The sequence below is a fragment of the Sebastes umbrosus genome, chromosome 2, assembly GCF_015220745.1.
Source record: "Sebastes umbrosus isolate fSebUmb1 chromosome 2, fSebUmb1.pri, whole genome shotgun sequence".
NCBI classification, from domain to species: Eukaryota; Metazoa; Chordata; class Actinopteri; order Perciformes; family Sebastidae; genus Sebastes; species Sebastes umbrosus.
Genome location: NC_051270.1, coordinates 11,594,573 through 11,612,914, shown reverse-complemented (window position 1 = coordinate 11,612,914; position 18,342 = coordinate 11,594,573). Strand labels below are relative to the sequence as shown.

Genomic DNA, 18,342 nt, shown 5'->3' with positions numbered 1-18,342 from the left:
TCACCTTAAATGAAACAAATAAGAGACGAAGCCTGGATACACAATGTGATCTCGTTCGCGGAACACTGAAAACAAGATGGGAAAAATGGGTGACAGGGGGAGGGAGAGTTAATGATTGTGCTTTTATCTTCGTGAGGAGACTTAATCCACACTTTTCCCTTACATTGACTCTAATAGGATTATTGATAGGAGCGTCTTTGTTTTTCTCAGCTACATAGCACACGATACAACAATGTCTCCCCTCGTTTGTAATATTTTAAATATGTTTTTGCATATTTACCAACTTCTTATCAATACATAACATTGGATAAATAAATAATAAAATACTATACAAATGTTTCACTGCTAATATTTATAGAATATTTTCCTTAGCGTGGCAGCATGTCCGCCAGCTTGTGGCATTTCTACATGGCACATACTGTAGTTCATTTTTGTTTCTGCTCCGGTGGTTGCTAACAATTTATCCCGGCGACTCAGCCACCATTTAGCATTAACCCAGCTGGGGCAACAAAACGGAGCACAATCGATGTTGGATCAATGCGGAAGGCGAATCAATCACATGGTTTTCTTCTCCAAATATTTAATTAAACATGGTGGCAAATAACTTCAGGATTTATTGTTTGATGCTAAGAGCATTAGTGATTTTCCTCTTCCGCCTTCCCACACGGGGCCTGAATGCTTTGCCGGTCAGGAGGCTTAAAGGGACCTGGGGAATAGCATGCAGACACTTTTCCAATATATAATCATGTGTATATATACATGAATATATACTCTCTTGCCTGTGTTCCTAATCCACTGCTGCTCTGGGGCGCTCATTTCATTAGACGTGGGCAGGCAAGGCTGACAGGCTACGAGGCCTCTTTAATATATGCTCTAATGGCTACCCAATCCCACCAAATGATGCCGATGAGCGATGTGCATATTGTTTAAGTCTGCTAATGTGGCTGCTCGAGAAGTGTGTTGGAGAAGGCTGACGTATGCTGAACTCTGTGTCCTTTTGAGTCATGGATTATTAAAAAAAAAGAAAGCCAGGGAGTTCAACGTAACTCTCTTCACGATTTACGCCAACTTAACTGCGTGGGAGCGTCGTTTGAAGAGTTTTGTGCTTTATAAAAATCTGCAGACCATATGTATTGATTGGTATATAATCTGCCAGCGCCAGAAGGGCTTGAATCATTCTGGGTCTGGAGAGAGAATGTCGGGCCAGTGGTGCTCATTGGAAAAATCTGACAGATACACAAAGATTAGCAGATATCCACACACACACACAGCGAGAGAGATGGGGTCTGGCGGGCCCTCAGAGGGCTGATAAGAGTAGGCTTGGGCGATGATGAGGCCCACTCATGGATGCATTGTTCTCCTAAAAGGGGCGGATCTCCCCTGCGTTGGTGGTTATGAAGCAGGAATTGAGGAGCAGGGAGAGGGTAATCATTATTGGTTGTGACAGCGGTGGCCTGACAGCTGGGTCCAGTCTTGCTCCAGTGCTTGTTGTACAACAGACAGGCTAACACACACACACACACACACACACACACTCGAAAGCACACACATACACATGTCTGTGAGCACATGTGTGTTTGACTGTGCATGTGCTTACACAAATACGAAAGCCAAACAAGACTAAAAGACATGTTTGTTCGGGATTGTTTCTCTTTGGGAGGATATAGTGTTCATTACACCTGGAAATATGAAACTATTGGACTGAGAGAACGCCAGGCTGACAATTTAGATGTTCTTAGAGTTTTCGAGCCAGAGGTGGGGCTAAAAATGTAGTCTATCCTGAGGGGGGCGGGGGGTGCTAGAGGAAAACCCATGACATTAAAATCAAAAGGAATTATCCTATCAGGTACAGGAATGTGCTTAAATCATTTCATGGCAATTAGATTAGATTATGTATCATTTTGTCCTAAGGTAAAGCTTATGGGGTTTCCAAAATGGAAATATATGGATTCATCCTCTGGGGGCTTTAAATATCAACATCAAATTTAGGCTACATCCACACTAATTTGTTTTTGTTTTAAAACGGAAACGATCTCCGTACACACAAGCGTTTTAGCACTGATTTAGAAATAATATCAATCCATACTAACACACCTGAAAATGCCTATTACATGACTATTCTGCGGTGATTGCTTAACTGCACATGCAGGCTATAGTAGCATTATAAAATGCAGAATTTAATTGCACAACAGCTGGTAGCATGTAATTCGTTATCAATGTTGAATTAAACATTGGCAGTCAGATAGTCGCTGAAATCATTTATTTTCTTCCGGAAAAGTGTCACGTGTTAGGGGCGTGAAGAATCAGGGAAGGACAAGTCATGACTGATAAGACCCAATTGAGAAGTGAACGTGGGTGTCTGCGTCATCGTTTTCAAAAGGTCTCCGTTTCTGCCCGTCCAGACTAAAACGCAACCCCAGAGTTTTAAAACTAAAACTGGCTCAGCAGCGCTTTCAAACGTCTCAGTTTTAGAGGCTCGAAAAGGCCGCAGTAGTGTGGACGCAAGACATAAATGTAGCAAAAGTTTTAAAACGAAAATGCAATTAGTGTGGATGAAGCCTTAGTAAAAATGCCGCCTATACATTTTTTTGGATACAAACTTTGGGCTGCAGACAGACCCTATGTGGACATGGGCAGATGACGACATTTAGGTCACACGGACCAAAGTTGACCTCTCGCAGACATGCGGACGCAGAAAGTATGAACTGGCCTTTATGAGGTACATACTTACACCTTGACCAAGCGGTGGTGCTAAACAAAAGGTCAGGGGGTCCAACATCACCATGATCCATCCTCTGGGAACCATGAATGTTCATGTTAATGCTCAATCCATTGGATAGATACTGAGATATCCTTCTCTGGACGAGTGTTGGAAGAACCAGCAGATGAAGGAACAAAAAGCGCACCAATCCACAGACACCTGCACACACCCAAAAGAAGAAAAAAAAAAAAACACATACTGGAAAAAAAATAGCTAGCGTATGCTCTTTTTCACTTGTCACTTGGTGCTTCCTAAAACTACAGACAATTACTGTTGGATGCAAATAAAAAGGAAGCAGCGCAGGCCAAACAGACAGCTTAAAAAAGCTGAGTTGGCCGATCTGCTGAGGTGTTACCCAGGCTTTGTTTCCATGTTTTTGATTAAACAGGTACAGCTTTGCCAACTATAGCTTTTGTTTACAGTGGTAACATGTATGCATCGTGCATGGTGAGAGCGGCACTTTGTCTTCACCATTAATGTCTATTTCCCACATAGGCTTATTAGTTGGTGCTTTAAGCATAATAGGCTAATAATAACAAAGTGTGTTTCAAGTGCCAAGACAACGCCTGTATGTGGGCGTGCACATACACAAGACACGGACACATAATGTGCTCACAGGTATTCACTGTGTCACTCACTGCTTGGCACCATCTTCATTAATAAGTGCAGTGTTTGGTTGGGTAAATCCGTATCAAAGCTGCCCTGCTGAGGTTTAAGTGTTTGCTTGTAAAGTCTCCTCTGACCTCAGTCCGTTGGCATGCTGAGCCACTCAATAGGGCTGATTATAAAAGCAAGGTCCGCAGCCTCCGACCTCCATAACATACCATCACAGGATCTGATGCCACTCATGAAAATGGAGTGCTAGATTGTGAAATACAAGGTGACGGAGATACCGGTGAGGAAAAAAAATATTTTCTCATGATGCCATTGTTAAAGCTGCTCATCCGTCACAAGGTAATGTTTCCAGGAAGTATTTTCACATTTTTCCATCTTCCCCAATAGCTCTCTCTTTGCAATAATTGCTTAACTTCACCACAGAGACTTGCTGGGTTTTTTTCTGTATGGGAAGCGAAGTCTGTCACAACCTTGCAGTTCTCCCAAGGTGATTGAATCCTATTTGAATCCTAAAAAGAACAAAGCAGAACCGTTTGGTAAATAATTAATAAGGAAATGCTAATTATAAAACCAAGACAAATGAGTTGAAAGTTTACACTGGGGTAAAATCATGATGCAGATGGATATATATAGACCTAGAAATCAAATATGACTATTGACTTCCCATCTAAACAGTGCCTACGTTTACATGCACAAAATATTTTGTTTTTTGCCATTTTGCCAAAAACGACAATATTCCTAATAAGCTGTTTATATGACTGATGAAAATGAATATTCCACTAATATTCCCATTTACATGCAGCAGTGTATACTCTGATTAACGTAACCAGTGGTGTACTTGTTCAACTGTGCAAACACAGCCTCCTTCTTTCATTCCTTCAACCACCTTCTTGAAAAGGTTGATGTTGCGATATTTCAGCAAATCCAAAAACCTGTAGATACCCAAGTCTTTCATAATGTTTAAAAATAGGTGTGTTTCTCCTTCCAACCAGAAATGTGGGCTTTTCTTGTGGGCATGCATCTCTATCCCAGCCTTGCAAGCTATCGGCTAGTGGGTTTGTGTACAACGCACAGAGCTGGCCATAACCGGGCAAGAGGCCATGTGTCACAAACTGCCGTAAAAATCTCAATTGAGGCGCAATTACGCTGTATATGTCCAAAGAATGCTACTAAAACCTGAATAAAATCGGCATATTCCACGTTTCTTAATCGGAAAATGCTCCATTCAGTATTAGGCCTAATTCAGAATATCCAAACGAAATATGCTGTTTACATGACCCATATCAAATTCGTAATTATTGTCATATTCGGAATAATAGTGGAATATTAGTGCACATGTAAACGTTGTCAGTGTTGTTGTTTCCTGTTGGTTGATGTTATTGTTGACCCTCAAACTGATCTGGCTTCTTGACAAACCATGCTGATGATGGCTTCTAGCTGAAACACGTTCGGTTGTGCCCACAATAAATAAGATGACCCTTTATCTGTGTGTGCCGGGGTTTTGTTTCTTTGATTCTTGACAAACCACATCATCAATATGGATTTTTACCGTGACTAAAACAGACTGATTCGGAATGGTATTAATACGGCAATTATATATAGTGACAAGTTGTTTGACAATAAGGCTGCAACTAACGATTATTTTCATTGCCGATTAAACTGTTGATTATTTTCTTGATTAATCAAACACTTTTTTGGTCTATAAAATGTCAGAAAATTGTGAAAAATGTTGATCAATGTTTCACAAATCCCAAGACGACGTCCTCAAATGTCTTGTTTTGTCCACAACTCAAAGATATTCAGTTTACTGTCATAGAGGAGTAAAGAAACCGGAAAATATTCACATTTAAGAAGCTGGAATCAGAAAATGTTGACTCTTTTTTTCCAAAAAAAAATCATCAATTGATTAACAAAATAGTTGCCGATTAATTTGATAATTGATAACTAATTGATTAATCATTGCAGCTCTATTTGACAACACTGACACTGTAAATTTTAAGAGTGTAAAATGAACATGTGCAACCACACAGAAGACAGACATACTGTAGATAATTCCTATGCTTCAAAAGAATGGCCAAAACACTTCCTGCAACTCCTGTAATGTAATACTCTCTGAACACTTTACTATCATGGCTTACGTATGTGAGAGATGGCGTCAGTCCAATCTCAGCACTGTTGTTACAGTCAAGTCAACTTTTCCAGACTTGTAATGCAACCAAATAGTCACTTCAATGTCTTCTATGGCTATCCATCTTTGATTATGTGTGGTCTGTAGCATCATGGAAAGAGTCGGTTTCATAGCAGCTGATGTCCCGATTTTGAATCCCTCCTTGGCTTCATCACCGTGCCACCTACTATCTACCCTGCACCCCCTGCAAAGTCCAGGCCAGCACACGGATGAGGAGGCTCTGCTCACCCGTGTTGGTACAGCTGCCTCTTCTCCGGCCTCAAACCAGCAGCAGCAACAGCTGGAAAGACTGAGGCTTTGTCTGGCTCAGTAGGCCAAAAGTGCTGGGAAACTGATATTTGTCTGGCCGCAGTGTTGAGCTATGGGGCCACGAAAGGGCATCATTGGCTACCACTGGATCAAGACACTCCATAATAGACAAACCATGTTATGCTTTCTTGAGCGAAACAGATCATGGGTTGCGATAGGCCTTTTGTTGGATAGCCGTGGTAAATAGCTGGTGTTTCCTAGAGAGGATGTGCCACTTTGTGAATGGATGGATGGTGGTTTGGCTCCACGGACCGTTAAGTGCAAATCTGGGAAAGTATAGTAGAATAGTATGAATGCTCTGGGATACTATATAACTGTACAGCTTATAGACTGTGTTCTGTGTGACCCATACTAGAAATGTAAACAGTAAAAGAATCAAGAAAAATGTTTGAGTGACCTGCTGAAATCAATGGACAATTAAAAAATAAATAAATAAAAGAATTTTCAAAAATATCTTCATTTTAATTTCTTCATCTAGAGGCAACATCATTCATCAATATCATCTGCTTACTATGATGTCAGGGGGACTATAATGGGATATTGGTGAGTTATTCCTTTCAAATAAATAGGCCAGCCAAATCATAGATTGGGTCAATTTAAAGGGATACCTAAATTAAGAATTCCAATATGTTATTTCAATGGCCTAGTAAAGTTCAATCAATATTTTGATTGAACTTATACTTATACATACTCTCTCTCAAAGCCAGAAAGCAGAGAAGTAAGTCTTAAACTTGTGATGTCATCGGGTATAAAGTCTGGAGCTGCTCCATAGACAATGAATGGGAGACATTGAATGTTTGTTTTCTTTTTTATACCCAAATGAGCTTTATTCTATTGTAGTGTTGTCAGTTGTGAAACAGAAAATGTTCCCATATATACTCAGATCATTCCCCTGGATGCTCTCAGTGTCATCTATAACATCTCTCCCCATTCATTGTCTATGGAGCAGTTCCAGACTTTATACCCGATGACATCACAAGTTTGAGTTTTATCACTCCAATTTCTGGATTTGGGAGAGAGTTGTTTATGTTTAATAATATTTTTTTAGACTATATTAGACCATAAGAATAACATATGAATTTTGGAAATTTTGAAAACTTCCCTTTAAATCAGATTTAGACAGAAAAAACAGTTTCTAGATTTCAAACTAAAATATTTCAGATTGAAAGTGACTTGACTGCAACCTGGCCACAACAGTGTACGCCTATAGGCAGGACATAGAGTATGACTGTGCAGGAGTGATATTAGACAGTATTTGGGGATGCAAGCTAAACCTCATAATCATTGATTGTAAGGTCACAGTTTCACAATATAATGTAATTTGTGGTTTTGTTAAGAAAAGATTAGCTACTCCGAGGACACCCCAGCTATCACTGTCATTATCATCATTAACATCCTCACTACATCGTCATCACTGTGTGCAGGGAACTCTCTTTGGCCACCAGCTCGTAGTCTTTCTCTCTCCCCCCTCTCTCTCTCTCTCTCTCTCTCTGCCTTTCCCCTCTCCCTCCCTCTTCTTCCCTCTCCCCTGCTGTCACCTCTCACAGAGACTGGCAGCATCAAGCCAGCTTGCATTTTAATTTGGCCCTGAAGTTACTTATTTCATTATCGATCATCCGTAATGCTGAATCAATGTTCATCTTGTTACGTGGGCCATACCCGTGTAATACAGTGATAGTGGGGCCCAGAGTTACTCATTCCCTTTACAAAGTGACTTTACCGTAAAATCAATGCCTTGTGTTACTGATACAGGGGGGAAACTGCAGCAGATGGAGTGAGGGTGAGTGGGCAGAGAGGAAACAAAAAAAAACAACTCACCTTCAATGCAGCATTGTTAAAGGCACTCACAAAGCATAGCAAATCTCTACAGCGGGAGTATTGTGTTATAATACAGTAGTTTAAGCCGTGATTCCTTGCTAAGGTGCTATTAATAATATGAATGATAGTGATAACATATTCATATTCAGCTGATATCAGTTGGATTAGATGTTTATGAATAATGTGTGCTGCAGACTGTCGCTGGGAAAATGTAGCCTATGCATTAATGACATTTTACATGTTTTGCACAGGCATGTGTTGGAAAAAAAATACTAATTTAGTTCAGTTCCATCCAGATTTGTTAGCTTAATAATGACAGTTTAAAGTGACTTTATACTAGGAAGTATACTGTAGGAATCCCTCAGGGCAGTATGCATGATTTCTATGTCCATATGACAGCACTGGGAGTAAAACAATGCTGAGAAAGGAATAAGACTCTGTGCTATTATGGCCTGTCCAGTCAGTTTTGGTAACCAAACTAGAAAATAATACCAGAATGATTCTTTGCATGGGTTTTGTCCTTCAATTGTTTACCACTTCTCCCCCAGTCTCCCAGTGCAAAATGAACTAGTATCCCAGTAATATGTTTTGTAGGGTATTTGAATATAGGCAAAGTGTAAACTATATCTAATATTCAACAAAGACATTAAAGGAACATTATAGTCGGAAATTGAAGGGTAATATAATGCTATAACCCTACTACTGAGTAAAATGGGCCCACAAAGTCTATATAACAATATAAGATTTTGTGATGGGGCAGATATTCATTCGTGGATACTATATAGACAAATATTAAAGGCCTATAAGCAACTAGCTATGGATGCAGTATTTTGAAGCACATATAGTCTATAATCTCAGTTGTTCATATAATTGTTAACACCCTGCCCAGGTCTATAGAAACAGTATTTAGGTTAATACGCCTATATGCACATTGTATAAAACTAATAAGCTGCTTGGTTAAAGCTCTGTTCAAGGCCTAAATCTAAAATGGATCTCCCACTGAATCCATGTGCATAGCTTTGAATGACTGACTGTTTAAATTTAGTAGTAGCCTACAACCTGAAGTTAACAAGTTAATGTAAAACATTTGCGAGGCAACGCGTTAATTCACGCTTTGATCCGCTGTCATAACCCACTTTAATAAGTTGCAGTCCATTGACTATTAATTTGTTTCCAAATGGTGTGAGCAGGAGGAACGGTTCCAAAATGCTTTACTTTGCCACTAATGCAAATCAAAGTTAGCCTATCTATTTAATATGCATGATTGGTTGGTGTAATGTAATTAAAATCATACCATTTAAATTATCCTAACAGTAAAAAAAAAATTAAACTTTAAATGTATTTCAAAGTACACTTGCTTCTGCTGCTAAGAACAATTAATTTTAGAAACTAATTCATTTATTGGATTAAGCTCCACTGTTCTTTAAACACTGCAAGATTTATTGGACCTTTATTTCACCCTAATGGGACATGAGTTTGAAAGAGCTTATTTGGAGATTGAATGTGTTGCACAGTTAGTTTTTTAGGTTACCCGCAGATTTAAGTTTGAACCCGCTGAGGAACATTTCTGATTAACAACAACAGTATGTATATTCCCAACAGCTTAGAATAATTGCTTGGTAATAAGATAGGATAATACCAATAGTCACTTTTATGAATCACACTGGGACTTTTTTCCTATATGTTTTGTCATTTAGTTTCATTATTCGGACAGATGTCAAATATATTGTAGCTTATATATTTGGCTTCAGCTGACTGGTAGTTTTTCTTGATCACATCGAAGAAGCTGTAAATCACTCCACTTCACTATATAACATTTACAGCAGCAGTTCCTGCTTGTGAAACTGAAGATGCCAATTTCTGGTGAGTAACAAACTCTGCAAATACTACTGTACTGCATTTTGGCTCTGGTTCCCTTTCAAGAACTGCTTAGCAAAATGAGAGCTGGTTTGTCAAGCAAGTAGAGAAATCTCAAATCTCTCTCTCCTTCTTTCCCACACCCACGCACACCCACGCACACACACACACACACACACACACACACACACACACACACACACACACACACACACACACACACACACACACACACACTTCAAACTACCAAAAGCATCCAACGGTCATTAATTGCGTTTTCTTTTCAAATCCCCATTCGTCACTGTAATTAATTGATCAGCAAGGGCTCCCTTAAAATTGATTCCATGTGTGATAAGAGATGTTTTTTTTTCTTCTTCTGTCACCGGAGCGTTGTATGGGAAAGATCTAAATGTGTAATTTGAAGTGCCTCTGTTTGAAGCCTTTGATCTCGCCTGTTTTTGCACAGCCTCGGTTCATCATTTGAGACGTGTCGCTGGTGCCCTGTGTATTGCATAAGGAACTACTGTTGAGCGATAGGCCGTGTATGTTTGCTTATGAGAATGTGAAATTGTGTCATCTGCATAATTACCGTCAAAGAGCTGCTCTCTACAAAACAGCCCTCAAGTCACTCTGTGTGTGTGTGCGTGTGTGTGTGTGTGTGTGATTGCCCTCTTTTTACAGCACCTACAAATTAAATTGGCTCCAGCGTGCTCCCCAGCATGCTTCCACAAGAATTAAGAAAAGTTAGGCTATATAAAGTAGGTATAAGAAATACAAAAATAATAATAATAAATAAAATAATAAAAATAATATTAATAATAATAATAATAGGTTACTAATATAATAATAATAATAATAATAATAATAGGTTATTAATATAAATATTAATAATATATTACTAATATAATAATCATAATAATAGGTTACTAATATAATAATAATCATAATAATAGGTTACTAATAATATGATTTGCAGCAAATAAATAAAAAATAATTGTCTTTTGTTCTCTTGCTGTGTTGAATTTTGGCCTATTCTAGTGTGTGTGTGTGTGTGTGTGTGTGTGTGTGTGTGTGTGTGTATACGGAAGTCAAGCAGAGGTTAGTTTACTGTTTACTGAGACTCTCTTTAGGAGAGAAAGAGAGAGAGAGAGAGAGAGAGAGAGAGAGAGGGGAGCGGCGTCTTAATGCTTTTATGGCTACGCCAGTTTCCCGGGTCGGTGTGAAAGTGTTAAGTTAGTGCGTGGTGCGTTTGATTGGAGGCAATAAATCAGACGCAGTGTTTGGCCGTGGGTGGAGTGGAGAGGAGAGGAGAGGAGAGGAGGAGGAGGTGTCCGAGCGACGTGGTCCCGAGGATGAGACACGTGTCCATCCGGACTAGGAGCGCTGCTTAGCGGACACCAACAGACAGACACCTCGCTGGACTTCCAGATTTATACTCTCACTTCTAACGCGTATCTCTCTCTCTCTCTCTCTCTGTCTCTCTCTCTCTCTCTCTCTTTCTCTTTCTCTATCTCTCTCTCTCTCTCTACCTCTCTCTCTCTCTCTACCCCTCTCTCTCTTTCTCTATCTCTCTCTCTCTCTCTACCTCTCTCTCTCATAAACTTCTCTTTCTAATAACTTATTTGTTGATTTCATTTATTATTACTCTCGTATTTTTGTACTATTATTGTTTTTTTGTGTGTTTTTTTTGTTCTCTTTCTTTTTGTCATTATTAGTATTGTTATTTCTTTTCTTGGTTTTGAATGTTGAGGTTGTTTTCTCTATAGTGTACTTGATAAGGTTTGTCTGTAAGCTTATCTGACTTAAAAGTTGGTTTATAAACTGTTGTAATTACAAACAGTGGATTGTATATATATGAAAACAGCCTTGAAAAAAGGGAAAAAATAAAGTATTAAAAAAAACAAAAAAAACTTCTCTTTCTTCTTTACACTTATTATGCTGCTGTGTATCTAAATGTCAACTAACATCCACTTATCTTTAACCACCCTTCACTTCACTGTCTGGACCCCCTCAGTTTGCAGGTCGATCTGATGTGTGTGTGCGTGCGTGTGTGTGTGTGTGTGTGTGTGTGTGTGCGTGTGTGTGTGTATGTGTGTGTGCTATTGACTGCTATGTAGTGATTACCATTCCGGTCGGATGGCACCAGCAAGCCGCTGTAATTAATAACCCCATAATCCGGGTTGGTTGGGGTGGATGTCGGAGAAGAACACACACACAGATCCAGGACAGAGAGTTGTACAGAAACAAGGCGGATCCTTATGGGTAGCAGCTCCATATAAGAAATTATAGCTGCTATTATCCCTCCCAGACAATGATAACTATCTGCTCCCAAAAAGAAGATTAAAGGTTTAAACAAGTTCTTGGAAACCTGGATCGCATTATGAAAAAACTGAGACTGATGAGATTTTCATCTCCCATGTCAATAATACATTATATTCAAATAATAAAGTGCGTGGAATAATAATAATTCAACCTCTGGAGTTTGTTTTGCAAACGATTAACAAAACAGATGCTGGTACAAAATCGGGTTGCAATGCGATTATCGTTGTCCCCTTATATACACACTTTTATGTATTGATTCGTGGAATTTCAATTCTGACTCCCTTGTTTTGTTTTTAATCCGTATTATTTACAAGAAACATCAGGTTGCATCTAAATTATCAAATGGATTTATTAAAGTGCAGTCTGTCCGGATGATCGTTTTGTTTTGTAGTGGATTAAGAAAGAGAATTTATTAAAAAAAAACACTAAAATATTTGTTGATTTAAGATTTTCTGTTTAAGATCTGTTTATTTACCCGGTATTACAATTATTATTATTTGTATTATCATTATTTTTTATTATTGTTGTTATCCTTGTGGTTATTTTTAATAATAATAATGTTGATTTGTATTTATTATTTTTTTTACTCGTGCTTATTGAAGTCAGAGTGTTGTTTCCCAGAATATACATCCCAATCCACAAAAAATGTTTATTCCTAAGCATTGTTGGTACTTTGCACTTAGTCTTCATTAATGCGCCTATCATCATCAGCTCTCTCTCTCTGATGTCAAGTGGCTACATGCGACCCGTTTGATGTCTCAAATTAAAGACTGAATTGACTCCGAGTCGCCTGCCACCAAGAGCCCATAACACCTCAGAACCGGTGTAAGAAAACACAGCTTGCACCCAGTGATGTGGCGATAAATAAAAAAGGTGTGTATAGCCTGTGATCCGAGGTCATTACAAGGCATGACCACCGTCGGTAGTTAGAAAACCATTAATTATTCATTTATTTATTTTTGCTTGTGATTTTGCCCCACACATTTTTTGACACCGTCCATTTAGATATTTTAAAAAATATATATTATAGAAGTCAATATATATATGTCAATTCAAAAAGGTGTGCGTAAACTCTTGTGCGTAAAAAATGGCTTTAAAAAGTAAAAGTGGCTTTAATTGATCATAAAGGTAACCTTTGCTTTCCGATTTTACTTTTTTTTTAACCTATATCCTCTTATAGGCCAGTTTCAAAGTTTCTTCTGCATTTGTGTATTAAAAAGGAAACCGCACACAAAAAAAAGTTAATCAGTCACTGACACCAAAAATGCTTACTGTTGTGCAAATTGGCAAAAATTGTGAATTAACACAAAAAAATGTGGTATAGGACAGACGCGGACAAATATAACAAATGAAATAGATTGGCGAGCCATAAAATGAGATTTGAAACTCCCATTCAAATAAGAGCTGGCGACGTCAATGCACTTAGAGAGAGAGAGAGAGAGAAAGAGAGAGAGAAAGAGAGAGAGAGAGAGGGAGGTGGAGTGAGAGAAAGAGAGAGAGGCTGTTTGGTGTGCTTGGTGTATGAGAAGGGGTGAGATTTGAGAAATAGGAGGGGCTTCTAAACGACTAGAAATGTCAATCTGAGCAAGGGAGTCCCAATAATCTAAAGCAATCTGTAAGGACCTGACCTTAGTCCATCCAGATCAATAGGGAAGTGAGGCTGGAAAGAAGAAGAAGAAGAAGAAGAGGGAGAAATAACCGGATCGTTTCCACTGGAGGAAATATAGACTTCCCTTCTTGCTTTGCACCCTTTTGTTGCTCACATGCTCACACTGTAAAGAAGTGGATATCGAGGCAATTCCCCTTTGCTTTGTGTGGTTGCAGCAGCAGACTTTTTCCCCCTTCCTTTTTCCTATACCACCATGTCTTTCCCTCAGCTGGGATATCAGTACATCCGACCGATATACCCTCCGGAGCGCCAGGGGATCGCCAGCAATGCCCGGGCCGGAGCAGAGCTCAGTCCGTCCGGCGCGCTCTCCAACGTCCTCTCCACTATGTATGGATCTCCTTTCGCCGCAGCAGCGCAGGGCTATGGAGCGTTTCTGCCCTACTCAAACGATATATCCATTTTCAATCAATTGGTGAGTCACTCTCTCTTAACTCATCCATAACTTTCAGGTGAAAAAAAGAAAAGAAATAAGCCTTTAAGGAGAGAGGTTTATTGGCACTTTTTTTTAAGAGAAAACTTTTGGTGGAGGCTGTGTGTGTCGCTGAATCTTTTGTGAAATTTGGTTAAAAGTGGTTAAAAAGTAACACATTAACAAGCTTTTAAGCTTATTGTTAGCACATCATTTCCTGAAACTGATATCCCAAAGAGTTGATACAATTCTGTGATGTGGGAGGTTTACATGTAAAGTGGGGAATAAGTGCGTAAAAGTATAAAGTCTTCTCTGCAAGTGTTTGGCTTTAAATATAAATGAAAAAATAGCTGATTTTTTTCATTCATAAATTTGAGTTGTGACAAAAATACAATAATCCTTTTGTTTGTTTACACTTTAATAACAGGCCTAACCTTATTTTTATTACTGTAAATCTCGCATATCATATACTGTGAGGCATGATTCTATTTATCATGAAGATTCCAGATTCCAGATTCTAGATTCTATTTATCATGAAGAAGGATTCTAGAACTTTAAATCCAGATTCCAGATTCCAGATTTTAAATCCAATAAAAATCCCTTCTGACTCTTTTGATTCTTTGTGTCTTTCTGCAGGGTGCTCAGTATGAACTGAAAGACAGTCCCGGTGTCCAGCACCCAGGTTTCGCCCACCATCACCCTGCTTTTTACCCATATGGCCAATACCAGTTCGGTGACCCGTCCAGACCCAAAAACGCCACCAGGGAGAGCACCAGCACCCTGAAGGCCTGGCTCAGCGAGCACCGCAAGAACCCCTACCCGACCAAGGGCGAGAAGATCATGCTGGCCATCATCACCAAGATGACCCTCACCCAGGTGTCCACCTGGTTCGCCAACGCCAGGAGGAGGCTAAAGAAGGAGAACAAGATGACCTGGGCTCCTCGGAACCGCACCGACGAAGAGGGGAATGTGTACGAGGGTGAGGAGGAGGACGAGGAGAGGGACAAGAGGGAGGACGAGGAGGAGATCGACCTGGAGAACATCGACACGGAGAATATCGAGAACAAGGACGACTTGGACGACCAGGACGACCTGCATTCAGATATTAAACTAGACGGGAGGAGTGACTCGGAGATTTCGGACGGCTATGAGGATTTACAAGACCAGAGGTTTCTAAAAGTGGTGAGCAAAGAGGGCAAAGGAGAATCGGAGAGAGTTGGAGAGCACTTCCACACTCCTCATCATCATCATCTCCATCACTCTTTGGACACCAAACCGTCCCAAGTAAACCCGGTGTCCGTGAGCTCGCCTCCCTCAGAGAACAACCCTGCACCTGCACCACAAAAGCCAAAGATCTGGTCTTTGGCAGAGACAGCCACTGCGCCAGACAATCCGCGCAAATCGCCGCACATGAACGGCAGCAGCAGCGGCGGCGGCGGTCACTCTGCAGGGACGGCAGCCGCGCACCAGCAGACCCAATTAATCGCAGCTCCTCACAGACTCATCTCTTCTTCTTGTCCAGTTGGGAAAATCCAGAACTGGACGAACCGAGCCTTCTCGGCCCATCAGCTGGCTTTACTGAACTCCAATCACTATCTGGGACTGGCAAACCATCAGGCCACTGCTGTCACCGGCCTGGCTCTCTACAGCAGCAGCAGGCAACAGGACAACAAGAGTCATAGTTCAGAGACTTCAGTCACAGGTACATGTCCCCGACACTGAGACGCAGCATGTATATAAAATAACTACAAAAGACAAAACAAAAAAGACACTAGTCCATTGCCCGTCATTCATTTCTATTATTTTTAGACCTCTTTTTGCCTTCTTATGGATTTTTATTTCCCACCCTCCTCTCTCTCTCTATAGGCCACACAGATGAACAGTGTTACAATGTTAAAGCTTACAGTGTGTGTGATGTATGCGAGTGTGTGTGTGTGTGTCTGCTTTGAAAAAAAATGTCCTCCTCAGAAAGCATTTAAGAAAAATGTTGAATTGGGTGAAAACTTGTTCTTAATTTTTTCCCCCGTTCTTCTTTTTTTTATTTGTATTGTTATGATATTGTATTCAATGGTTTACATAAATCCCCTCAAATAGTTTGCAACACTAAATTCTGCTTCTGAGACCCAGGATGGGCTCTGAAAATAAGCAGTTCAATATTAATAACGCATTTTTTCTTTTTAATTTTCATTAAAACACTTTCAGAGAGATCTAGTGCCTTGGATGCAGAGATAAAAAAAAAAAGTTGTTAAAAACAGCTTTCCACCCAGTTCAAAGATAGCGAGGCTGTCAATTAATGACATTTGGGAATTTTCTTTTTTGATGCCATATCATTTTCTTTCTTTTTTTAAAAAAACAAACCCTCATATTTACCCAAATTAGCTTTTATTCTAAGATTTGTTTTTTTTTATCCTTGTGTGTGTGTGAGCGCTTGTGTTATTTCGTCAAGGCCTATGTTACACTTACTTGTTTGGTCATGCAAATGAGCTCAATGCAAATTCACTACAGGCTCGTATTTGAAAGGCAATTGTCACTTTTATATCACTTTGTTTTTTTAGCTCTTCCTGAGGCTATTATTAGTAGGATTTATTTTATTATTTTTTTTTAAGATCACTACATTTTTTTTTCTGTTATACTACCCCTGTGTATTTCAGGCCTCAACTAGAAGCAGCGGTGGTTCTTTTCGGCTCTCTCTCTCTCTCTCCTCTCCATTATCTCTCACACATCCTCTTTATTCTTTTTTTATTTTAATTTGAATATGGAATGTAAAATAAGAATAATACATCTCTGTATACTTACATTGTAAGCATGTCCTGTGTAAAACTGCTAATGTAATAATGTATGAACCTGTAGTCTGTGAGTTTTTTTTTCTTTTCTTTTTTGTAAGTTCTGTGAGGATTTGATGTTTCAAATGTTTTTTTGTATATAAAGTTAAGAATATGTACATACTTGTGAACCAAATTGTACAAGAAAAGTCTATATTTTGGCTAATAAATGAACTGCTGCAACTTTAATAAGGAATCGTTGCTTTTTGGGCCGAGGTATATTTTGACAGCTGCTTTTGATGGTGGCTGTTATTGTGCATTGCAGCTTGGATTGCTTTTGGTTTGTTTTTTTTCTTTTCTGTATGTGTGTTAGTGGACAGCCTGAGGCGCAGACTTCATCCTCCGTGGCAGTGATAAGTAAATATTCGAGAGGGATTTATCACACTTTTGTAGTGGAGGGACTTAAGGCTAATTAGCCAGTATTGCGGCATACATTTGGATATTAATGTTGTGGGATTATCCTTATATAGAGGCGTATAGCGGTCGTATTAAAATGAATACTTCTTTCATTAATTTCCCTCTGAAATTGTATGGTCTATAAAGAGACTTTAGGTAATGAATGGCTGTTATAGATGATAGTTGGTATTTTGGTGAGTGCTTAAGCTGATCCTAAAGATGGATTTTTGTCTTCGCAGTGCAACTCCTGCAGATATCTCATCATGCTCAATTTCTAATGCTTTTTGCTCTTCACTATACATCATACATTTTTCCCTCAACTAACTGCTGCTCTTTGGTGTAATTGTAATATATGGTCGCTGTACAACTAATAATAACATCATTTATTTTCTTTGCCCCCGTTGATGTGATCATTTGCATGTGTGAGCTCCTTATCAGAGGAAGTTTATGTAAACTTAGTGTTGGAGCTCCCTCTACAGTCACATGCGCTCGGCCATGTTCACATACACACACACACACAACCTGCTCATCAGTCGTCATCTCGGTTGTTTTTTTGGTCCCATTCTTAATTTATTTATCAGTTGTTGATACAAGATTCGATAGTAACATTTTTGCTCTTAGAAATATGTCACAATATCATTCTTTTTAAGGTGTTTTCAGGCCTTTAGTGTTGTGATTTGATGATGTACAAACGCAGTGCATGTGTCCAAATGAATCAGTAGAGTTGTTTTTAATGCGCCAACAAATAAGCATATATTTGTTTTTAAAAGGCATGTAAAAATATATTTAATGTTAATTTTGGCCTAAATGATCAAAAAATATTTTATCAAAAAACCAAAGAGGTGTTTTCAGTTGGTGTCACATGCAACAATTAGGCTTAAATATTGTGCAAATATTTACCAAAAAGGCGCAATAATAAAGCAAAACTGGTAACATATAACAAGTAGATCAAATTGAGCTTTTTTTTTTACACTCGCCAATTGCTGAACAATCTTTCATGGCTGCCATGCTGCATAACTTAAGGATTACAGGACTTCTCAGTTATCCTTGAAAGCGCATCCAGTCGTTTGATTTCTTTTTTTAAAAAAATCAGGTATGAGATAAAAGATTTTTAAAAAATTAAGGTAAAAAGGGAAGAAAGAAAAACAAGAAAGGGAAAAGAAATGCCGTCAATAT

The 18,342-nt window shown here is 39.1% G+C and overlaps 1 protein-coding gene and 1 long non-coding RNA gene across 4 annotated transcripts in view; one reads left to right on the top strand and one right to left on the bottom strand.

Annotated features, from left to right (window-relative positions):
• The window catches only part of LOC119479853, a 128,030-nt gene that overhangs the window by 82,578 nt on the left and 27,110 nt on the right, over window positions 1–18,342 (bottom strand). The gene's annotated exons all lie outside the window — the stretch shown is intronic.
• On the top strand, window positions 13,410–16,959 carry irx3a (iroquois homeobox 3a). 2 transcript variants are annotated; one of them, XM_037755814.1, is made up of 3 exons: window positions 13,410–13,951; window positions 14,585–15,650; window positions 16,600–16,959. In XM_037755814.1, the coding sequence occupies exons 1-3, from the start codon at window positions 13,733–13,735 to the stop codon at window positions 16,608–16,610; spliced, it is 1,296 nt and encodes a 431-aa protein (XP_037611742.1). In that variant the 5' UTR covers window positions 13,410–13,732; the 3' UTR covers window positions 16,611–16,959. The 2 variants fall into 2 exon arrangements, with proteins under 2 accessions (XP_037611742.1, XP_037611734.1); XM_037755806.1 differs by having other exon boundaries at window positions 13,411–13,951; window positions 14,585–16,959.

Coding starts and splice junctions, on each gene's coding strand:
- irx3a (XM_037755806.1), top strand. CDS start 13,733: ATGTCTTTCCCTCAGCTGGGATATCAGTACATCCGACCGATATACCCT. Junction 13,952..14,584: donor TATCCATTTTCAATCAATTG/GTGAGTCACTCT, acceptor GTCTTTCTGCAG/GGTGCTCAGTATGAACTGAA.